At 39.1% G+C, this 25,004-nt stretch overlaps 1 protein-coding gene across 1 annotated transcript in view; it reads right to left on the reverse strand.

Annotated features, from left to right (window-relative positions):
• Nucleotides 1-4,183: 4,183 nt before the first annotated feature.
• Nucleotides 4,184-25,004, reverse strand: part of TAF15 (TATA-box binding protein associated factor 15) — a 41,957-nt gene continuing 21,136 nt past the window's right edge. Inside the window, exons 6-17 of the mRNA XM_039334620.1 lie at nt 24,849-24,960; nt 22,616-22,947; nt 21,915-22,023; nt 14,715-14,749; nt 14,083-14,115; nt 10,538-10,647; nt 8,854-8,983; nt 8,311-8,406; nt 7,965-8,052; nt 6,602-6,690; nt 6,421-6,511; nt 4,184-4,588 (exon numbers count right to left, since the gene is read on the reverse strand). Of these exons, the coding sequence (XP_039190554.1) occupies nt 4,549-4,588; nt 6,421-6,511; nt 6,602-6,690; nt 7,965-8,052; nt 8,311-8,406; nt 8,854-8,983; nt 10,538-10,647; nt 14,083-14,115; nt 14,715-14,749; nt 21,915-22,023; nt 22,616-22,947; nt 24,849-24,960 (1,265 nt within the window). The 3' untranslated portion in view covers nt 4,184-4,548. The remainder of the gene's footprint in view (nt 4,589-6,420; nt 6,512-6,601; nt 6,691-7,964; nt 8,053-8,310; nt 8,407-8,853; nt 8,984-10,537; nt 10,648-14,082; nt 14,116-14,714; nt 14,750-21,914; nt 22,024-22,615; nt 22,948-24,848; nt 24,961-25,004) is intronic.

The following is a 25,004-nucleotide window of genomic DNA, read 5'->3' on the forward strand; positions in this document are numbered from 1 at the left end:
ACAAGAGATGAAATGATTCGGAGGATTGGAGATGAGTTCCAGGGACAGCCCCAAACAAATGGTGTTCAGGATCCAGGCATCCGTGGTGCTGGCCTCCCACTGGCTGGCAAAGAGAGAAAGTCTGCCCCTGATGGGAGGATCCACCTGAGAGTCACTTGGACCGCCGGAATGGGCGGCCACTCCCTCAAAAGGGTCGCTTGCTCTGAAACTGCTGCCTGGGTCTAGAAAACGGTCTGTCAGGCTGTCTGTCCTGCCTGATGGGAAAGGGGCGGTTGGGATTGGAATAGTTGGACCTAGCTCCTGTCCGAAAGGACTGTCTCCAAGTGAAAGGGGTGGCCCGTCTGTCAGGGCACTTAATGAGGTGGTTAAGGATCTTACGCTTGTCCTTGTTCTCAGTGAGAAAGGGATCAAGAGCTTCCCCGAACAGCTTCCCTCCCTGATAAGGGCCTGCTGATAAGCGCCATTTGGATTTGGCATCAGCCTGCCAGTGCTTCAACCAAAGCATGCGGCATGCAGTGATGTTGGATGCCCTGGCCCTGGAGGAGAATCTGGCAGCCTGCAGTGTGGCATCAGAAGACTATTCCGCAGCCGCCACCAGCTTGCTCAAATCCTGATGCGTACGCATATCCTCCACCAGAATCCTGGCCTGAAGCTGTCTAAGCCAGAAAGCAGACCTATTGAAGAAGGAAGCAGAGGTAGATGCTCTGATAGCCCACATTGCAGCTTGATGGGTCCTGTGGAATGTGAGCTCCCATCTACGGTCCTCTGCCTTGAGAACCTCGAATATATCACCAGAAATGGCAGTGGGGGATACCAGGGGACCTAAGGGCTCGTCTACCGCAGGCACCTCCAGGGCATCAGAGAGATCCTGGGCTATGTTGAATAGCCTTTTCTCGTTGCCGCTGGGGAGAGGGAATGTGCCCAGGGAGGCCCACTGTTTCTGGACCGTGTTTAGGAACATGGGTATACGGTGCTGGGTTGTTACCGGTTCAGTGACGACCGGGTCCGCCTCCGAGTCAGGTGTGGGAGTGGTTGCCGGGGCCGAGCGATCAGGTCCCATGTGAGCTGTAGAGCTGGCCTTGTGGAGCAGGGGAACAAAAAAGAAGGGTTAAACAGACCGCCAGACGACGGTACTTCTGGGGAAGATTCCTCCTCCTCCGACCAAGGGACCTCCAGTTCAGCATCATACTCACGAGATGAGGCATCTGGATACGATCACTGAGACGGTGAGGAAGGCACGTGGTAAGCTGCGGAATCCAACTGATGGGTCGGGGGAGAAATGAGCGAATCTGTGTACCCTGGCCCCAAGGGCCAACTCTACTGCCTGTGCAATCAATTGTTGTAGGCAGTCTTCCATGGGAAAAGAGAGCGATTCAGCTTCCCTGAGCCCAGCTGCAGTAGGGGTGAAGATGGCTTCCAGGGCCGAGAGCTGGGACCGAGAAGTGGAAGGCTGAGGACCGGGATTGGCACAGACTGGGTCACAAGGCACCAGAGATGAAATAAGTTCCCCTGTTGACCAGACTCCCTGGGTAGAGGTGGAGGGACCCAGGGGCAAATCGAAGGGGGGCCCTTGGGCTTGAGTAGCCTCGATTCTGGCTTGCTTTTGAGCCTTAGAGAACTCCTTCTCTAGGGCCTGGTGTCTCCTGCTGGCCTGCTTCTCCACACTTTTGGAGACTTTAGCCGCAGATCTAGCCTTGGCCTTGGCCGAGATCTTGCCAACAGCTTCCTGATTGGAGGATTTGCACCGTTTTGGAGCCAATGAAGACGGTGAGATGTCCCTTGTGGGATTCCTGGAATCCTCCATATTCATGGATAAACTCAGGTGCACGATAGGGTACCCCTGGTATCCAGACACTGCGGATGCAGGAGGAAGGAATGGATAGACTCAGGTACAACTTAGGAAAGAAGCGATTAATGAACAGAGGGCCGAAACGCTGAAGACGGCCCTCTGCTAATGCATGCAGGCTAGGAGCAGCCGCCTTGAGCCTGCATACGCGTCTGGATGCCGGGGAACCAGCCACAAACCCCGGTGAACAAAGCAGCCCTCTGAGATGAAAAATGGAGGTTTTGAATGCACTCTGGCTCCAAACAGCCATCTGGGGCCTGCGCGTGTGTTCTCCACCCCCCCGGAGCTGCAGCCGCAAGCTCCGATCACAAAGAAAGGCTGGAAAAAGGTAATCGACCTTCCGAATACGCGCTGGCTGCCAACAGCCGTTTTTAGCCTTTGCACGTGTCTGGAGGCTTGTCCAGATGGGGAATTGTGGAGGGCTGAGGAGCAGCACTGATCCCAGTGCTGCCCAAGGTGGGTTGTGTTGGAAGGGGAAGCAAGTCCCCTCAGCCTCAAGCCTTTATGGGTTGGGAGTATGGGGGCGGGAGGAACAAAAGCCTCCGTTCCTAGTTAAAGGCAAATAGTTCTTCAGCCAACTGAAAGGGAAAAACAGTGCTGAATACAGCACTGCTCAGAGGACTGAAGAGAATGAAGAATCCACCAATGGAAACTGTACCTACCTAAGAGCCAACTTGCTACGTCTGTCTTGGGCAAGATCAAATCGAGACTGGGACTCCTAATCCAAGATAGGCACGGCAAGTTTGGCTGACTTGATCTGATTGGGCAGGAACACAGTCTAAACCCATTGGTGGATTCTCCATCTCCAGTGCTGGAAACTGAACATTTCATGGTTTTTCATATGTACCCCTTTCCAATAATTTCAATTGTCCTTCCTATATAGCTTGAGTCTCTTTGAAATAATCATACCACTGTGTAGTACATCAGTTTATTCTCAATCCCTTTTATACTAATTCCAAACCTGGAATTTTTTTCCCTTTTCAATTACACATTATTGGAAATCCTACACAGAAACTTCACTTTGCAAGTTGTTTAAGCCGATCCTGATTTTTTTGATGGAAGCAAAGAGCACCACTTACAGCTCCATTTCCTTCAGGACAAGTCCCAACTACCTGTCATTAAACACTTAATGAACATCCAGGTATTGAATTGTTCTACTGACAATTTCCAGCATCCCAAATGTTGTAGCTTGCAAATGATTGTGGATCAGGACTTTTCAAAACTCTGCAGTTCAATTTTTGTGAAAGAATGAAGAAAATGTAGGGATTAGCTTTGTGTTGCCTCTCAGGATGAGACTAAAAATTACAAGGCAATTGGAAGAGACCAACAAGGACTCCCCTTCATATACCGATTTAGAAGAACCTGCCAATTTGGTGGTATAAACTTTCTGATAGTGGATGATATCAGTTCAAGCCTGATGCTAGGCTGCTTTTCATTCTAGAATCTAGATGCAAATGGATAAGGGCATTCAATGATGGGAAGTATGCACAGCGAGCTGTTTCCATTAGCTCATGGTGACCCGTATGAGCCCTAACTGAAATGTTGCTTTCTCATCCAGATGGAGTCAGCTAAAACTGTAAACTCTGTGAGCCATTCAAGACCGCTTTCCATTCAATTTTTAGTGTTAAGAGCAACATGAAAAATGTAAGACTGAAAATCAAATTCTAGGATTATTGTCATGAGTGTATACAATTATGTTTTTTTAAAATACCAAAGCACTGTTTCTATTTATATCACAATAAGCTCAACTTTTAATTCAGTGCAGTTTGTTTCTCTCTCCAAAATATATTTTTTTCTATAAAAATACACGAAATTCCTTTTGGTAAATGGGTTGCCGTATAAAAATGTAAGGTTACACAGACAGACAAGTCATTCCTTAACATTAGCTTGTGTAGATGTGGACAAAACCCATTAAAATTCTCAAGCTCAAAAAGATTTCCAATAAATCAACAACTTGCCTCCAGAAGTTGTGAATGCTCGAACACTGGAAGTTTTTAAGAAGAGAGTGGATAACCATTTGTCTCAAATGGTATTATTTTAATGCCTGAGCAGGAGGTTGGACTAGAAGACCTGCAAGGTCCCTTCCAACTCTATTATTCAGTATTCTGTAAATATTGGCTATACATAGCCTAATTCCTCTTCTCAGCCAACAAATTTATTAGTATATGCCAATTTACCTAATTTAGATCTACAGAACACAAATAGTTTCACTCCAAAACTGTTCACATTTTAGAACAATCCAGATCACCATTTAAGCACTCCATACATAAGGGTGCCTCCGAACTGAAATACTGAAAAATAAATTCTTGAAATAACAATGGCTAAAAGCAGTCAAGATGTCACAAATAAACAATCAGCTTTTATTTTTTTTTGTATTATAAAACATGTCAGATTTTTGGCAAATATTTTACAATTTTATTCCATCCTTATTTTAAGAGCCTGTGAACAAGTGTAGTTGGTAGCTGGGGGAAAATGGGAGAATGTTGGAAATAGAAAGATGAAATTTTAATGGACTTGCTAAAAAAAAAAAAGGAAAGAAAAAAACAGGGAAGAATATCCCAGTCCCTCCCACCAAATTAAAAATCCAGTTTTTACATTTAATTCCACTATCCAAGAGACCATGGGATATAAAGCAGCAGGCGAAACTCAGCAATTCTGCTGTGAAAAGCCATTAGAAAGAAGAAGGGGACATTCTCTTTTTTTTAGTAGGGTCTGTTACGTTGATCATTTCTGAAGTCACTTCTGGAAAAGAGGAAAAAAATATTCAATTCTCACACTTAACTTCCTTGTAATATATACAAAGTATACAAATCTAGTTGCTGCATGTGATTCCTAATAAGGATGTTGGTATCAATCACAAGCAACAGAGTCAAACCATCAAGAGGTAAGGGGGAAGAGAGAAACCTGGTCTAGTTGAAAGTCCTGTTCTTCCAAAGAGCCTTCTGGTTTTCAACTTTGCCCAGAAATAAACTCAGAATATCGTAACTGGATGAATTACAACAACCAGCAATGCTAGTAAAATATAGTCTGAAGTTTAAATCAGCTCTTAATGACTCCTTTGCCTATTTAAAGCAGACAAAAGCATAATACAGCCATTGTTGCATTTTTTTTTAAGATTACCCAACAGATCCAGGCTTCATAACTGAATGACATCCTAACTAAATACATTAGCATATCTCAAAAACTTTCCCAGTTTTGGCATATCTGCAAAGGAATATCCATAAACAGAGCTGCACCTACATCTATCTATTCCACCAACAAATTCCAATATAGCTTAATAATCATAACTTCTTAAGTAACACAGAGCGGCATATTGTGGGTCCTTTCAGCAACGTGGCACGACCCAGGAAGAGTCTTTTCTATGATGGCACTCATCTCATGGAATATTATCCCTAAAAATCAGATTAGTCCTGACTCTGCTGGCTTTTTGCAAGACCCAGAAGACATGGTTTTGCCGAACGGCGTGGAGATGTGGAAGTGTGGTGGAGCGGGTATAAGTGCCCATAATGATTACTTTAATGATGGGACTATCTGCTGCATATTTTAGGTATTTTATATTCTTTTATATATTTTTACTGTTTTCAAAGCAATGCATTATTCTTTTAATTTGTTATGTAGTTTTAATTGTTTGTAAGCTCCCCAAAAATGAGTGACTATATAAATGTGAATAAATAAAACAGGAGATTGTTAGCAATAGTTAAATAGAAAGGTATATAACTTCACTAATAAACTGCTAATAACAGCTGGATTTGTTAGAATGCAAAGACCATTTATTAATGGGGTAAAACATGTGGCTTGATACTTTCATTTTGCCAAAGCTTAGCTGTGCCTGGATGGGAACTTATACTGAAGAACAGCAGAAAGTAAATAAAATAAAACCATGAACTATAAATAAGTCCTTGAGGAATTTACAATAAACCCAGAACCAGTGCTTATCTACCCTGAGGATTTAAGGCTTCAGACAAACACGCAACTGGGCATTAGTGGTCCAGGATCAACCCATCCGTTACTCCAAGAAGCTAAGTCAGCCAATACAAATCCCCACTTTTTATCCCCATGATCATCCTATGCAGCAGATTATCCCAACAAAACAAACTGCCCAGTGAGTTTCAGAAACCCAGCTTGCTTCTACCCCATGGGTATCAAACTGCTGGCCCATGGGTCAGATATGCCATGGTGAAACCGCACCTACTCCATTGCCGGCAATGGAAAAAAAGTTGCAATACATCATGACACATGACGTGGTGAGTTTGACATCCCTGTTCTACCCCATTCTGGCTTATGACAGAAGCACATTTTATCAAAAATATTTCTGGTGTGACTAAAACCAAAACCAATCAACCTCTCCCAGAAAATCTGGTCCCTGGTTTCATTATAAATCACTCCTTTGAACCTGTCTCCTGCTAGGTAGGTTGACATTCTAGAATGAACCAGGCAGCTTTCACTGCAGGTGGGTCTCTGGAGGCCTCCAAACTTTCTCCATTACTGAACTTTAATCTAATACATCTGCCAGTTCTTTGCACCGTTTGGAGAAAAAACACACTTCTGTAATTCTGTAAAAATTCAGTACCAACCTTCCTCCCATTTTGCCACCAAAGCCACCGCCCCGGCCACCACGGCCTCTGAATCCCCGATCCCCTCCAAAACCACCTCTGCTACGGAAATCTGCAAAGAAGGAAGATAAAACAAAAAATTCTGAATGTCACTCCAGCCAACAACATTCCCCCATTTTTAAATGGTGGAGTTTTCACACACCTCCTCCAGAGGGACGCCCATCATCCGGTCTGGGCTCATTACACTGATTGCAGGAATTCCGGCGAGCAAAATTCATATTTCCACAGGTCCTGAAAAAGACCAGGAAACACCTCTCACTAATTGCTAAGAGACTAAGAGTGAAGGTAAGGGCTATATACTCAATACATTTTACACAGGTAGTCCTCGCTTAAGATCACAATTGAGCCCAACATTTCTGTTGCTAAGCAAGATAGCTGTGAATTTAATCCCATTTTACCTTTTTTGCCACAGAAACGTGACCATGGGGATGCTGCAATGGTTGTAAGTGTGAAAAATGATCACAAGTCACTTTTTTCAGTGCCGCTAGAACTTCTAGTAGTCATTAAATGAATTGAATAGGACTATCTGTATAGTCCTATTCAATTTAGAAACATTGATTTTTGCTCATCTTATTAGACTCTAATTCTCATTCAGCTATAATAGTTTTGGTATAACTACTGAGTCCTGATAGTGGACATAATCAAACAAAATAAAGGAAAAAAGTGCCACTGCCCAATAGCAAGATATTTGAGTTGCCAAATGGTTCTCTCAGTAAAATCTACAGCATCTGGCAGAATCTCGCTAACCGATCTATTACTGAAAGATTCACCCAGGGTCAGATCTGTTTAAATACTTGATTGAGAAACCACTAGGGACTGTACACCAGAAAATTTGGAAGAAAAAAATCTTTAAAGAGGACAATCACAAACAACTTCTATGCTGTTGTCTCAAAAATTACATGGATTAGTCCATGAGATCAGCAGGAAGGGAGCTCAAGCAGATAGAAACTAGCAACCTCTGAGTGACAGGTCAAACCCTTCTAGTTAAAGATACTAGATTACATCAGCTTCAAACTGCACTTTTGAACAACCCTGAAAAGCCTATCAAATGGGGTAGGCAATTTGATGCTCCTGTCAGATTCTCTGTTCCATTTGAAAAAAAATTTTCACTGGAAAAATAAAGTTAATATGCTGCAAAACATCTAGCATCGTTTTATTTCCAAGAATGAACTTGGAAATAAAGATCCTTAGGAAATAAAAATGATGGGTAATTGCAGGCAAGTGCTTTGTTTGGAATCTTGCATAAAATAAAGGTGTAGATAAACTAGCTGATTTGAGCAACCTTGCTAGTTTATATTCTGGATTTTTTTTTCTTATGGGTGATCAACCCCCACACCCTTGGCAGCTATTTTGTGAACAGAGAAGCCTTTCGTGGCAGCCATTTTGCTGGAATTTCCATGCTACCTTTTCAATATTCCAATTGTATTCATTGTCCCAAATAATCTACTTTTAGACTAGACTAAGCAGTTCTAGGCAACCTCAGTATAAGACTGAAAGTGACGTACGGGTTAGGACAAACCCAATCACCACTTTTGGGTTCTCCACCTCGTCCCTGGAAGCCCCCTCCTCTTCCAAAGCCCCCTCCACGTGAACCTGCAAGCACAATGATATTACAATTATAACAAAGAAATGGGAATGTGGCCCTTATGGCAAAGACTCACATTATACAGCATGAATAGCCTCTGACATCAAAACTGGCCAATATGTACCAGCTGTTTGGTCAGGGATAATCATGAAAACAGGTTGGGCTGAAGTGTTGCTCCCGTTCTCAGGGAGAAACTCAGATGAACAACCCAAAAAGGAACTGCACCACTGGACTACAATGTAGAAGGGATCTGGATCGGTTACTACCTCGGCGTCCACCACCATTTCCACCACCTCCTCGCAGGAATTCCGGCCGTCTGGTTGCGAAGGAAACCCTGATAACACTGCCATTGAATTCTTTTCCTTTAGAGGGAAGAATAGAGATCAAGAATAAATCGAATGGCCAGCTACAACATAAAAATGAAATGTTTAAATACCGAATTCAAAAAACACCATGCAAAATTGATAATAATGCAGAGTTCACTTATGCTCAGTCACTTTTTATAAGGCAATCTTCCCTAACCTGGGGGTCCATCTAATGGATTGAACTTCAGTGCTGGCCAGGGAAACCATTTCCCACACATGGATTCCATTTCCACAGAATCCACCCTTGCTATAGCAGCAACAGCCTTTATTATTATGTTTTTAACATTTTATTTGTATACCACCTAGAATCCCTCTGTGAAGATGAGAGGTTTCCAAATAATGCCTGATAAATAAATGTGGCTTAACAATTTTACAATCTGCCTATAATGAGACATTTCAGTGCTCATGTTTTAATTGGTTTCAAGCCGTATGGGACAACCTTACCATCAAACCAGTCAATGGCGGCCTTAGCAGATGGAGGATCATCAAAAGATACTGTTGCTTCTCCCTTTGGCTTGCCAGTATCCTTGTCTGTATACAGATTTATCATAAGTTTACCTGTCTTTTTGTTTGTCTGCGAAAAAGAGACAATTTTTTTTTACCATCCATGTAAGAGCCTAATAATCTAATAATGGTGAATACTGCCATGAACAAGATCACTTCTCCAACTCCACCATTCTTTGCTGTCCAAAATCTGTTCCTTCAAAAGATCATCCCCTCTCCTTTTGCACTGTATTGCTTGGCACTGCTTACTAGAACACTTATGCAATGTTATCTTTCTTCATTTAAATTTTTCCTCAAAACCTATCTTTTCTATGAATGTTAAAATAAATGCCCACTGTAGCTCAGATGAAACAGCTTTCCTTTTTACATTGGCTCTACTTGTCTCTGCTTATTCAGTCGTCTCTCATAACCAATTTTAGACTTGATGCTCCTTGAAGTAAGGACCTGTCCTTACTTCCAGATATGCTGATGGAATGTATAAACATATAGAAAACTGTAGCCTATTTTCAAGCTTCTGCCCTCAAATTTCCTGGGTATCAACAACTATAACAATACAGAAAGGAAACAACCTAGAAAATAGCCTAGAAAAGTATGGCAGAGACCTAATAAGTTAATATATTACTTTGCAGTTCCCCATTTGGGCAGTATTGTGATCTGTGGGTAGTCCTCAGGTTACAACAACCATTGGAAATGGAATTTCTATCACTAAATCTCCTCCGCCCATATATCCTTCCCAGTCCCTCTGTGCTCATACCATACTGGTTACTTGCGCACCCCTACACACTCTCCCTGACCCAAGCCTCTAACACTCCCTTGCACACTCCCTCATCTGCACTGCTCACACTCTCCCTGACTCACATACCTTTTTCACACCCCCTAGCACCTGAACCATGCCTCTCTCCCCCCTTACCCTGCACATCCGTAGCTCCTCCCACACGCGGAAGCAATTTAGAACTTTCAACTTCCTGCCAGCTTTCCCAGACTTTGGTTGTCGCAAGCCATTTGGAAGTTGCCTCAGCCAATGATGAAGGAATTCAGTTAACAATGCAACTAGGAGTATAGGGATTACCATTGCTAAACTATGCGATCATGCTTTATGACCATGTCGCTCAGTGATGGAAATCCTGATCCCAATTGTGTCAAAAGTCGAGGACTACCAGACCCAATGGAAGAAACCACTTATACTTTACACCAGGTGTGTCAAACTGCCGGCCTGTAGGCCGGATGCGTCACATGGAAGCCGTGCCCACCCCATTGCCGGCAATGGCAAAACCAGCCCAATACGTTGTGCGACGTCATGTGACGTCTCAAGTTTGACATGTCTGCTTTACACTCATTTAGAAAGAACTGATAGCAAGATGGAGAACATGGATAAAGGCTGCTTCACAGTGCAGGAGATCTGCCAAATCTGAATCCAATTACACATCTTTTGTTAGAAATACTGCCTTTTAATTCAAGTTCACATTCTGATAGCCCACATAATTTGAGTGTGTCTCAGTACTGTTTTTATGTATTTAAATATTTTGATTCCGCACTGATATTCTCTTTTTAAATACTTCTTGTTCTTCTCTTAGCCTGTATTAGCTGATTTGCCCCCTTTTTAAAATTTTACCACCTTAAATACCTTAATAACACCTATTTGCTTGAAGTAATCAGCCACTTGATCAGGTGAAACATCCTCTCCAAGTCCTTGTACAAAGATGGTGTTGTTATCAGAATTGTCAGACTCTGAATCTACATTGAAGAGAGCCTGGTGTTATTTTTAATCAAAGTTTGTAGCAGTAGCTGTACAAAGTATTACAGTCTTTTTTTCAAAATGTCCAAGGAAGTTAATTTCATATGTCATCCAGTGAGCCTTTATACTTTGCCCCCTCTGTGTACTCAAAGAGAATTAAATCAAGACATTTAAACTGCATCAAGCTGAGAAAATGCATATACAGTATAGATGCACAGAAACCAAAACCAAAGAACTACCCATGTTTAAGGAAAACCATTATGAATAACCCACTCTCAATGCAATTTTTAATCAGAAATATTAACATTTGTTAAAAGGTGCACAATTGTGCAAAAATATTTTTCACCCAATGCTACTAGTGACAGTGAACAACTAACAATTCAGAACATTACAGATTCTAAGTACAGCAGCTAGACTGTTAAATGGATAATGCTTTTTGCAAGAATTTGTTTCTGATCACAATTTTAAATTTGGGCCAAGGCACGTAAAAGCTGTAAGCTTGATTATTTGTCTACTTCAGAGACATATACATTAATTCTGAAAAAGCACCACCATTAAAAACACCATGTCACTAAGATTCCTTTCCACAAACTGATTGCATGCATATATTATTAATTCAGAAGTCAGCTGGAAAAAAGTCATTTGCAAAGAATGTTAATTTATTTATTTTCTTGCCACTATATTTGATCTTTACTTGTAGTAATTTGTTTTTATGCAATGTCAATCTAACATATATACTGCTTTCAAGACTTTTTTTTCTCATTAAGCATTTTGCTATTTAGTTAGTTAGATGAAAAGTTACCATTCACCCTGAACAAAGAATCACTGCGCTCCTATGAGGCTAAGGGATCTTTTCAAATAACCCCCTTTACTAGAATTAAAAATCCCAAAAATGGTTTGGTATGTAATCCTGCTACTCAATAGTAAAAAACCAACTAAGACCATTCTAATGTATTTCTTTGAATTCTGTACAACATTTAGGAAACCTACATTTTTACCAAAAGATCATATTACTTAAGACTAGAAAACAAAAGCCATTCTGCTCCTCAAATAATCCCAAAACACCCTTCCTGGATTGAGGAGCTACATAATCTAGCATCTTTTTTCTCCAACAGTGGTAAATCAAATGGCTCTAGAAAGTTTACAAGGAGGGTTAGAACATAACAGCCATTATGTGTGCATCTTGAATCTAGTCTCTATCCTCATCTTTTTGTCTTAAAGCCATCTAAGACGATGCATTTTATCAAAAGTAAACTCATCTCTTTCATTTTACTTGGTTTTGTCACAAACAGGGAACAAAGTTTTTTTTAGCCTTTCCCTTCCTATCACTTATGGTATTTAATAATAGTACAAGTTGTTTTGTACCAAAGGAAACTGTGTTTGTTGACTGGGGTTACATATTGTGCAAAGAAATGATTTAATAAACCACGATTTACAACCTACAATTTTTAGGTTTAAACAGTAGGTTTATTTGAATTTGGTTTAGTGTGTTTCAGTGGGGCAAAAAAGTATTTAGTCAGCCAATTGTGCAAGTTCTCCCACTTAAAAAGATGAGAGAGGCCTGTTATTGTCATCATAGGTAGACCTCAACTATGAGAGACAAAATGAGAAAACAAATCCAGACAATCACATTGTCTGATTTGGAAAGAATTTATTTGCAAATTATGGTGGAAAAGAAGTATGTGGTCAATATCAAAAGTTCATCTTAATACTTCGTTATATATCTTTTGTTGGCAATGACAGAGGTCAAACGTTTTCTGTAAGTTTTCACAAGGTTGGCACACACTGTTGCTGGTATGTTGGCCCATTCCTCCATGCAGATCTCCTCTACAGCAGTGATGTTTTGGGGCTATCGCTGGGCAACACAGACTTTCAACTCCCTCCAAAGGTTTTCTATGGGGTTGAGATCTGGAGACTGGCTAGGCCACTCCAGGACCTTGAAATGCTTCTTAAGAAGCCACTTCTTTGTTGCCCGAGCGGTGTGTTTGGGATTATTGTCATGCTGAAAGACCCAGCCACGTTTCATCTTCAATGCCCTTGCTGAGGGAAGGTTTGCACTCAAAATCTCACGATACATGGCCCCATTCATTCTTTCCTGCACACGGATCAGTCATCCTGGTCCCTTTGCAGAGAAACAGCCCCAAAGCATGATCTTGCCACCCCCATGCTTCACAGTAGGTATGGTGTTCTTTGGATGCAACTCAACATTCTCTCTCCTCCAAACACGACGAGTTGTATTTCTACCAAACAGTTCTACTTTGGTTTCATCTGACCATATGACATTCTCCCAATCCTCTTCTGGATCATCCAAATGCTCTCTAGCAAACTTCAGACAGGGCCGGACATGTACTGGCTTAAGCAGGGGGACACATCTGGCACTGCAGGATCTGAGTCCCTGGCGGCGTAGTGTGTTACTGATGGTTGCCTTTGTTACATTGGTCCCAGCTCTCTGCAGGTCATTTGCTAGGTACTCCCGTGTGGTTCTGGGATTTTTGTTCACTGTTCTTGTGATCATGCTGACCCCACGGGGTGAGATCTTGTGTGGAGCCCCAGATCGAGGGAGATTATCAGTGGTCTTGTATGTCTTCCATTTTCTAATTATTGCTCCCACAGTTGATTTCTTCACACCAAGCTGCTTGCCTATTGCAGATTCAGTCTTCCCAGCCTGGTGCAGGTCTACAATTTTGTTTCTGGTATCCTTCGACAGCTCTTTGGTCTTTACCATAGTGGAGTTTGGAGTGTGACTGTTTGAGGTTGTGGACAGGTGTCTTTTATACTGATAACAAGTTCAAACAGGTGCCATTAATACAGGTAATGAGTGGAGGACAGAGGAGCCTCTTAAAGAAGAAGTTACAGGTCTGTGAGAGCCAGAAATCTTGCTTGTTTGTAGGTGACCACATACTTATTTTCCACCATAATTTGCAAATAAATTCTTTCCAAATCAGACAATGTGATTGTCTGGATTTGTTTTCTCATTTTGTCTCTCATAGTGGAGGTCTACCTATGATGACAATTACAGGCCTCTCTCATCTTTTTAAGTGGGAGAACTTGCACAATTGGTGGCTGACTAAATACTTTTTTGCCCTACTGTACATGAATCTACATGGAGTATTAGTATTAGTCCTCCAGAATTTCAGGATAGTTTCATTGCTGGCATTTCCTGATAGGACTGGGAAAGGAATTCCTAGCAGTTCAATGATTATTCCAATTTGCCCTAGTTTTATTCCAGTCTAATTAAAGGATGACTAATGGTGCCAAGAAAACAGAGTGACATCATGGAGATGGCTCAGTTAACTGAAATTTTATCCTTTCCAAAGCCTGCTCAAATCTGCCACAAATTTGGGGAACTGGCCCAAGACTGGAAAATATCATCTTCTATAAAACTAAAAGAGATAATCATAAATCTGTGTACCATATATGGCTTCTACATTTACCTGCATCTGGCTTTGGTCCATAATCCCTTTGACCTGTGAAACAGGAGAAAAAAAGCAATGGGTATCTAAGTAACACCACACACAAAGGAGAATCATCTATTCGATCTTGATTTAATTAGTATTAGCAATAAGATATGTGACACTGAAACCAAGAAATTGCAATTAAGAATTATATAAGATTTTGCCCAAGAACAAAACCAATAATGGTTTCTAAGCTGAAGAGTGCCACACAGGTTTATGCTGACGGTTGGTTGTCTTGTAGTTGCTGTTGTCCATATAACTAAGCTCTTTGCCACAAAAATTCTCTCACTAAGGCAATGTGCTTAGAAGATTGTTTGTAGATGCCATCTGAAGCCAACTATGAGTTGCCAGAAAAATCATTTCATGCAATTGGGAAATAAAAAAATGAAACCAGGAATCCCGTTTTTAAAAATGTATTATAAACACTTTTTAAAAAAGCTAAGCACACACACACACACCAGCCTCAGCCCAAACAGGAAAAAAAAAATCAAATGCTTCTAATGGATAGAAACATGAAAATACAGTATTTGGTGGCTCATTAGGGGTTGGGATTTTTTGACACCTTTTAATATAGTTTCCACTTTAATAGTTTTTTGATGCTCAGCACTTACCACCATAATTTTTGAAGCCACCTCGGTCACCACCACTGCAGAGGAAAAATTGAAGAAATAATTTCTTCTTTAAGTCTTGACATGCTGAGCCCAAGGCTCAAAAGCTGCACTTACTGAAAATTTATTTACTGCATGTTCTATAAAAATAGTCTAATTTGCAGTATATACTTTTTTTTGCACCACACAGATTAAACAAGGAAAATAACTTTCTGCTTATGACTGTACTGTAGCTGACATGACTATAAGATGGCTGATTTTTTTTACAAAAACCCCAACATCCTACTGAGTATTTCACTGCAGAATTCCTCTTGTTCACATAGTGTCAAACTTCCCAACAATGTGGTGAAACAACAAATAGTCAATTAAAATGAAAACCGAATGCGTGCTTTACGTGCAATTTGATTTTTACAAGTTAACTTTCTAAATCTGCAAATTATTTTAAGGGGGCATATGCTTTATTTCACTGTATTTCTAAACTAATAGCATCCAAAGTAATAGCATTCATAGAAATGGATCAAATCCCACTTATCCTCAGTTAAGAACCAGAGGGCTCTCCTTCAGCCTTACCTACTTTAAAAATCTGTTCAGATGTTTCAGTTTAAAACAATATGCACTGCTCTGAGCAAGGGGGAGGAGATAAGCCATCATTATTTATTTAAAGAAGATCAGTAAAAAAAGGGCAAAAATATCTAAATTTTTAGGGGAAAAATTCTACCCAAGCCCTTTATTATCTTTATGTATTTATGAAGACACGTGAAAGATTATCAGATAATGTGTAATCACTAATCAATTCATTTCATTACTTACTTGAGAGTAAATTTACAAACAAGGGAAAAATATCTCAAGGCCAAATCTGGTATCCTTGCATGACAGTACTATTATATAGCATGTCTGCATCAAGTAAATTGAGTAATATGGACAGAATCAGATACAGTAAAGCCATTTTTGTCTGGGGAATTTTAAGCATGAATCTTTGGTTCTGCGGCACTAAGAATACAATTAAGTTCTACAGTATTAAAAATAGGATTGACTATCAGAAAACAAAGATGATTAGGGGACTGGAGGCTAAAACATATAAGGAACGGTTGCTGGAATTGGGTATGTCTACTTTAATGAAGAGAAGGACGAGGGGGGACATGATAGCAATGTTCCAATATCTCAGGGGCTGCCACAAAGAAAAGGGAGTCAAGCTGTTGTCCAAAGCGCCTGAAGGCAGGACAAGAAGCAACGGATGGAAACTAATCAAGGAGAGAAGCAACCTAGAACTAAGGAGAAACTTCCTGACAGAACAATTAACCAATGGAACAACCTGCCTCCAGAAGCGGTGAATCCTCCAACACTGGAAATTTTTAAGAAGAGACTGGACAGCCATTTGTCTGAAATGGTATAAGGTTCCTGCCTGAGCAGGGGATTGGACTAGATGACCCCCAAGGTCCCTTTCAGCTTCATTACTACTACTACTACTACTATTATTATTAAGTCTGGATATAATGAATTCCAATTATTATATATATAAAACCGTTCTCAAAGGCAAAATAAGGTTGTCTAAAAAGGCAGTGTTGTTCATTCAGCATTATAGAATGGTTCAATTTAGTTAGCGAAACAGAACATAAAATTATATCCTGTTATAAATTGCTATTTTAATGCTCATGATCTACTATGTTTCTATACCTCTATTTGTTTTTGTTTTTTTAATATATTTTAATTTTTTTTAACAAGCATAAGTCATTCAATAATTGGTAAACAGTGTGTTGTCTGGGTTACATTTGTAAAAACACTCCTTAACAATTGATTTCTATAATCTGTATTCCATATATTATTTTTAATTGATTTCCTCTTTCTCCAGAACATCCTTTTTTGCAAACATTACTACAACTCTCATTGTTTTAATAAATGACAATTAAGTATATAATTTTTCCAATATTCCTAAAAAATAATCATCATAATAGTATATTTCTTTTCTTTTCAGTCATTTGAGTTGCCTTATCATCAATCATGTTACAATCCTTATTTTAGTTTGTTTCTCCCACCAAATTCTAAATATTTTTACTATTTTTACTATTTTTCTCAACAATTAGTTACATTTACATTGACAGATTTAATTCTGTTTTTCCCATATAAGCCATCTCAAATTTTTACATTTCTTAAGGAATAGATAAAAGAGTAAAAAGAGAGAAGAAAAAAAGAAAATAATTTGCATCCAAATTATAGTTAAACTTTCTTGTCCTCTTGGGCTGCCATTATTCTCCACCTCCTGATCTGGCAACATGTTTTTTATCTCAAACTATAGCTACTCCATTTCTTTAGCTGTGCTTTGCACTGGTAAGACATTGCTGGAACTCCAACAGTTTTAGAATAGAATAGAACTGGAAGGGACCTTGGAGGTCTTCTAGTCCAGCCCCCTGCTCAAGCAGGAGAACCTATACCGTCTCAGACAAGTGACTGTCCAGTCTCTTCTTAAAAATCTCCAGTGATGGAGCGCCCACGATTTCTGCGGGTAAGCTGTTCCATTGGTTGATTGTCCTCAGTGTCAGGAAGTTTCTCCTTAATTCCAGATTGCTTCTCCAACCATTGTTTCTCGTTCTTCCCTCTGGTGCTTTGGTGAACAACCTGGCCCCTTCTACCTTATGGCAGCCCCTCAGATACTGGAACACTGCTATCATGTCTCCCCTGTTTCTTCTTTTCTTTAGACTAGCCAAACCCAAGTCCGGTAGCCGTTCTTTGTATGTTTTAGTTTCCAGGCCTTTGATCATCTTAGTTGTTCTTCTCTGAATTTTTTTTTTCAAACTCTCAACACCTTTTTTGTGATATGGTGACCAAAATTGGCTGCAGTATTCCAGGTGTAGTCTTACTAGGATTTTATAAAGCAGTATTAATACTTTGCATGATCTTGATTCTATGCCTCTGTTTATACAACCCAGGATTGTATTAGCTTTTTTGGTTGCTGTTACACACTGCTGGGTCATAGTCAAGTGATCATAAGACTCCAAGGTCGCTTTCACAGTTACTGTTTTTAAGCCAGGTCTCGCCCAATCTGTATTTGTACCTTTGGTTTTTCCTGCCTAAATGTAAGACTTTGCTTTTCTCCACACTGAAGCTCATTTTGCTGGATAGAGCCCATTGATCAAATTTGTCAAGATCTTTTTGGATCCTGAGTTTGTCTTCTGGGGTGTTGGCTACTCCTGTCAGTTTGGTGTCATCTGCAAATTTGATGAGTTACCCTTCAATTAGAATTAGAAGTGTTAATTCTGTAGCTGAATAAATGAATGACATAAATGAATGACATAAACACTTCAGTTATATAGATACTTATCCTGGATATTAACATACGCTTAGGGCACATATGTGAACAGATGACAGCACATCCAGAAGAATGTGGATGTTAATATAGCAGAAACCTTTAAATGAGAACTGAGCAATCTACAAATCCACAGGCATTTAATTTGAAGCCTCCAGATTGGGTAAGCTAAATATTTCAGACTTTTTTTTCCCCATGTAGGGGTAGTTAAAGGGCAAAATGCAAGAGTTAACTCTACAACATTTTTGGGAACATTTGGCCCTGTATTTCCATCTATCTATCTCCCAGATCTTAAAATATTAGTACTGTCTTTCAAGTGATATTATAGCATCACAAGCCAGAACCACAACAGCCCTACATAGGACAGAAGTAGGAAGCATATCCTTCAAGCCAAAAAATAATACTTCACTTCACTCCCGTTTTAGCTACTTCTTCATGTCCAAGTCAATTTGCTTTTGCCAATTCTAAAATATTAATTTAATTCTGCATATTTAGGGATAGCTTGTAACTTCTGTAAAATAATTTACAGTGCCAGTTAAGGCAATTAAAGAACAAAGCATCCAATTGCTATGTCAACTGTATTATTTTAAAATATCCACTATAAAAAATGAAGTTTCCCAATGGAGGTCAATTGTGTTTTTTAGGTATGTACATACAGGAATGCTTTTTGTCGCTTAGTGTGAAAGATGAGATTCCTATCTTATTTACTATTACTATACACTAACGATTTAGTGCTTCAATGACTGGGTGATATTGATGGCAAACAAAAGCTAGCATTTTGTTGTTGGTCTATACATATTCTCAGGTTATATTTCTTGCACTCTGTTATCTGATTCTCAGTTTGATTTATTTTGTTCCCTAGGATATTACCACCCACATTTAGGTAAAGCTTGCACTTAAGCCACTTCATAAATTTACTTTTGTAGACAAAATATATGAAGTCCTTGGACTTGGTGGTCTCTCATTAATTATTATTTAGTCTAAGATATTTTAAAAACTGCTGATGAGGAAAATGCAAGTTTAAAGAAAATATATAATTGCCATCAAGCATGTGAATGTGGCTCACGTTTCTCTGGCTCAAAGTGACACGGCAAGGCAAAAAAATCTAGAACAAACTGTAGACCTTTTTGGCATTTCTATATAAAGCCCAGGCTTGTATCAAAGTTATATCCCTAATACAGCTAGTACTGTTTAGTCCAGGGGCAGGCAACCTTGGCTCTTTTATGGCTGGCTCAGGAATTCTGGGAGTTGAAGTCAACGAGTCATAAAAGAACCAAGGTTGCCTACCCCTGGTTTAGTCAAAGCTCCTGAACATCTTTAGACAGCAGTGCCAGGAGCTGGGGAGTTTCAGCACGCAAAACATGCACTTTCATCACTGAGCTGTGACCTCACATTAATTTTAAGAGGCATCATAATGTCAACTATATTAAGCAAACCAGTTAAACGGTCAAGAAAAGAATTTGACTGGCAGATTACTAAAGAGAGGAAAAAATAGATGAAGTAAATACCCTCCCAAAACCATCTAGATATAATGCTGTTTTCCTGAATCCAATTTAATAAATCAGAGATTAAGAGTTGTTTCCTTTTTTTGCAACCTTCTTTGAGATATGTACCATTTTAATTTTTAATTTTTTTTTTGGGGGGGGGGGGAAGAGTAATCAATGGTTGGATAAAAGCAAGAGATCAATAGACTGAGGATGAGGAGGACTTATTAACAATACGTTTTTGCATACACTGCAAGTCCAACAAGTGTATTTACTTTACACCTGATAAAAATATAGAACAAGTGATCCTGCTTCAGTTTTTGCCACCTTATTTGTTCCATATACAGAGGTATCAATAGATTGGTTCAGTGCTTATCTGTTCTATATCAACATGCATGTTGAGCATGATCTGCCCGGGTTCAATCTTCTAATTTATTTTGAGAAGCAGCTCTCATCCATTTTTTTGCCAATACAGATGACAAAATATCTAATTTTTTTAAATGCAATTTTTCCATACCACTTTTATATCCATTGTTTTACCTCTGAGGCAGTTCTCAAAACTTGGATGACATCTATCATGCCCAGAATGCCAAACAACAAGGCTCATTTCCTATGTTCTGCTTTGAAATCTCCCAGTCAAAACCCTGAGGTAAATCAAATCGGATACTGGCTAGAATAGGTATTAACATCAGTTTTAGACTGAATAGTTTGTTTTTTACTTTGTAGGGATAGCAGTCTTAAATCCAAGTCTGATAAAGGCCTCCTCTGGTTCCTTCCACATACAGAAGGTTAGGGAGACATGGCCTTTCTGGCAGTAACCCATGTGCTATGGCATCTTTATTTTTAGAGATTTGTATTTCCCTTTCAGCATTTCAGAAAATGGTTCCAGCATGCTATCAATGAGAGTTGACTGCTTTGTTTTGTACATCTTAGGAAGTAGTTCTTTTTTTCCTTTTTTCTATATTTGTATTTCCTTTTTTCTGTTATATAGTACCCAGTCTACAGATTGAGGCAGGCTACAAACATTGCAAACAGACACAAACATACAGCACACAGCAAAAACAGGGCAGTTGATAAAAGCAGACTTTCTCCTGGTCAGTGCAGAAAATTCTAAACTCATTCAGCCAAATTCACCTCTTTTCCTAACTTGTTCCATTCCTAATTTTGTTTCATCAGGTTCAAAAGCAATAATTCAAGTTAAGGCAGCTTAGATGTCAATTAACTGTAACTGTACACTGAGAACCTACCCTTTTGACACAAAATCGAATACAATGCAATGGTGCTACCCATTGATAAATGTTATATTTTCAGATCTCTGTTAAAAACAATGCTGAAATAGAACTATAAATTCAAAATAAGACATAGCCACTGCCTTCACACCTCCCTCCAAACTCAGCCGTAAATACAACTGTACACACTTGCTGGCTCATCCTCAAGTAAGCGCAGCTGACAAATAGACAAACTTGATAATTTAAGTTTAGTGTGATATTCCAGTAAGAGACTGCTTCATCCACATGGGAAAAACTTAAGAGAACCAAGGTGAAAATAAAACATGATATTGGTCCCTGGTTATGTAAAAGCCTGAATCTAACTTTGCTTATTAAGATTCAGAAATATGGTTAGCTGCACCTGCTAAAAGAGCAATAATTACAAAGCCAACCTTATAGTTTAGCAGGAGAAGACTTGTGAAGGAATAACTTCTTGTCTATCTTATTCCTGGGCCTGTAACAGTTGCATAATCTGGAAGTCATATTAAATTTTTCATGGCATGAACATATCAAAGTATTGTGAAAGGCTCAGGACAACAAAATCTTCAGCAATCCCACTTCTCAGATGCTAATGAAGAAGAGCAGTTGCCCAGCTTACATGTATACCATGAATATTGGCATAAATGAATGAAAAGTATAATTGGCACTGCCTGGCATAGAATAGAATAAAATCTCAAGTATCCTTTATCTTTTATAAAAATATATTTTAGTGTTAAATTACAAACGGTAGTCTGTTATGCATTCCTGATCAATTCTTTGTATGAGGTAAGTATAGGCTGGATTATACATTATACTAAGCAATGACTTTTAACATATTAGAGCTACAACGACTGGATCCATACCAGAACACTATATGCCATCACATAGGCTATGAGTAAATTCTATCCATGATGGCTAGTTGTATAAACCATGTTAAACCAAAACTAAACAAACCATGAATGGCTTAGTAGGTGAATGAATCAGCCAGAAAGATAACTTAGATTAGTATTTGGGGACTTGAATTTTTAATGCAGATCATTAATATTAATATTTCAGGAAGAAAAAGTACTCCTTCAAGTAGTTTTTAAAGCATTCTTCCAAGCAAGCAAGGAAAACAATGGACTAAACAAGTAACATAAACATTTTCCAGCTCCTAGATTAAATTCTTTACCTCATGCCAGACATAGTATTTCTGTTATCAGAATCAAATCTGCTTCCGTGTCGTGGGCCCCCATAGCCTCGGTTATCATCTCCAAATCTGTTTTTTTCATGACGATCATCTAAGGAATTTCAAAGCAATTACTGAGTAGATTAAAGTAAGTGACTAACTTTAGTTTGGAATTACACACACATATGAAGATGAAAAGATTAGAACTCCCATTCAGTCAAAATTTCTTAATACTTTAAATGAATGTCCTTCAGTCAATACATTGGTAAATACTGAAATACTTGTAGAGGGAGAGAAATACTTATTTGGCTTTGGATGTTACATATGTGCCACAGCAGGCAAGATCATAGAATAGGCATTTTGGCTTACATGAGAATAAAAAGCTCATGCTATTATACCTCTAATGTAAACAAAATTACACACAAGAACAGGAACTAATATAATTTAATTAATCTTATCATAATATCTGCTTTAAAAATCAACTGGAAGGAAGCAATTCAGTAGAACTGTCAATATTATTTCTTCATGTCATGTCCAAATCAGAGAAAAGATGATGCAGCAACAAGATGCAGTTGACCCATACCTGTTTAAGTTATATACTCTTTGCAAACTCTTGGGTACTAAAATCCTGCAGTTTCTATTAAGGTTTGCCACAATACTTTGTTTTGTAAAATGTTTCTGTCTGGACTTCATGCAGTGCCTACCTGGCATGCTGTGCCCATAGCTTTCCTTCTGTTGTGTCTGATATGAGCCTTGTTGCTGAGTGTAGTTTGGCTTCTGGTTGTAGGAGCTTTGTTGCTGCCCATAGCTCTGCTGAGATTGCTGGTCATATGAGCCTCGATTTTGGCTGTATCCTGACTGCTGGTCATATGAGCTTTGCTGTCCTTGCTGGTTATAACTTGGCTGTTGATCAAATGATCTTTGCGGTTGACTGTAACCTTGTTGTTGGTCATAGGATCCTGGTTGCTGGCTGTAGCTTGAAGACTGGTTGTATGAACCTGGTTGCCCATAGGTGGATTTCTGGTCATAGGAAGACCTTATATTGAAGCAAACAAGAAATTAACTATACTCTCTTTTTTATTCAGAAGCGCATATAATGATACAGAGACAACTTTCCTGGTCTTATTCGTTCAAAGCAACAAAGAATGTCAAAACCTCCAGATACAATCAAATAGAATAATAAAGTATGCCATCAAATTCATTTACTTCTCAGTACAGGAACCTGAACTAAAACATCCTTAACAAATCACCATTCAACTTCTGCTTGGAGGCCCAGCAAAGGGGAGGTAAATATTTCACAGATGACTATGTAAGAATCTTTACTCATATGTGTTGCTGATGTCTATGAAATGCAATTCCTGAACTGGATCTTAAGTCAGATTTAACAATGCAAAGATTATAACTACAAAATTATAGTTTATGTTTTCTTCCTTCCAAAGTTCCTTGAAGTAATGACTGCATTATTCAGTTAGATTCACCAAAGCTCCCTCTCAAAATACTGAGGTTGTGATTTGGGTAGAAAACACAACAAAGGGAGAGGACACAGTTCCCCCCGACATTTTCTCTCCTCCTTAATCACATTTTGAAAATTATTGGTTAAAGCCAAAAAGAATATATAGTTATCAACTGATAATCCAATCAAGTAGAAAGTAAGAATTAATATAATTCAGCTCTCCAATAAAAAAAACCCACAAATGCTATTTCTTTTGTTTAGACCAGTGATCCCTAACCTTTTTGAATCTTTTTGGATGGTTGTATACACAGAATCTAATCCTGCAAATATACAAATAAAGCTTTGCATGCTTTCCTGCTGCTTGCACAACCCGGTTCCTAACAGGCCGTGACCTGGGGGTTAAAGATTCCTGGTTTAGACTACTTCCTATATAAAAACATTTCTAAGCAATTTAGAAAATATAAAAATGTTTGTAACATTGGAAGCAATTTATCAATTATTCTGGTCCCATGTTCAGACCTTAAAAACACAGATTATCAATAGAAGGGAATACACTGTCTTACCTTGTCAAAATTTTTTAGGAAGGGGTATATATCAAATATTCATTCATATGGTCTAGAAAATTCACTGCCGACAAATCAGCTTGTTCATATAGTGTTAAGAAAGCTAGAATTATGAGCTACTGACAAGGAAAGTTCAGTAAGTCTAATTATCTGATCAACATGAAAATTGAAAAGACCAAGTTTAATAATAATAATAATAATAATAATAATGATGATGATGATGATGATGGGAGGGACCTTGGAGTCATCAAGTCCAACCCCCTGCTCAGGCAGGAACCTATACCATTTCAGACAAATGGCTGTCCAGTCTCTTCTTAAAAACTTCCAGTGTTGGAGCATTCACAGCTTCTGGAGACAGGTTGTTCCACTGATTGTTCTAACTGTCAGGATATTTCTCCTTAGTTCTAGGTTGCTTCTCTCTTTTGATTAGTTTCTATCCGTTGCTTGTCTTGCCTTCAGGTGCTTTGGGGAATAGCTTGATTCCCTCTTCTTTGTGGCAACCCGAGATATTGGAACACTGCTATCATGTTACCCCTCGTCCTCTTCATTAAACTAGTCCTACCCAATTCCAGCAATCGTGCCTTATGTTTTAGCCTCCAGTCCCCTGATTATCTTTTTTCAGTCCCCTGATCATCTTTGTTCAAGCTCTTATTTTCCTGAGAGTGCTTTCCCCATTAATTTCCCAGACAAAAAATTAAATGTAATAGTCATACCAACCAGAGGTAAAAGATATATTGGATTATGTCTGCTCCAGCCACTATCATCTCCAACCCAACCCAGAGAAATCAATCAATTGCTACATTTTTATTAAAAGTTTTATTAAAAATTAGTTTTACAATCATTATGGACATAGCATAATGATTGTAAAATCTCTTTTTCTTTTCTTTTTTATAATTAATGCAAAACAGAAAGATTCCTTACCTGCCTGACAAATCTTTCTGCTGTCCATGATTGTCGTAAGATTCCTGGTTATACGGACTCTGGTTCTGATTTTCATATCCGCCATATGCTTGTTGGCTACCTTGCCCATAACCTGAAGATCCAATAGGAAATGTTTTAGGTAAACTGTGCCCTTGA

This window comes from Crotalus tigris, unplaced genomic scaffold, assembly GCF_016545835.1.
Source record: "Crotalus tigris isolate CLP2741 ecotype Arizona unplaced genomic scaffold, ASM1654583v1 scf7180000017632.1879674, whole genome shotgun sequence".
Classification (NCBI taxonomy): Eukaryota; Metazoa; Chordata; class Lepidosauria; order Squamata; family Viperidae; genus Crotalus; species Crotalus tigris.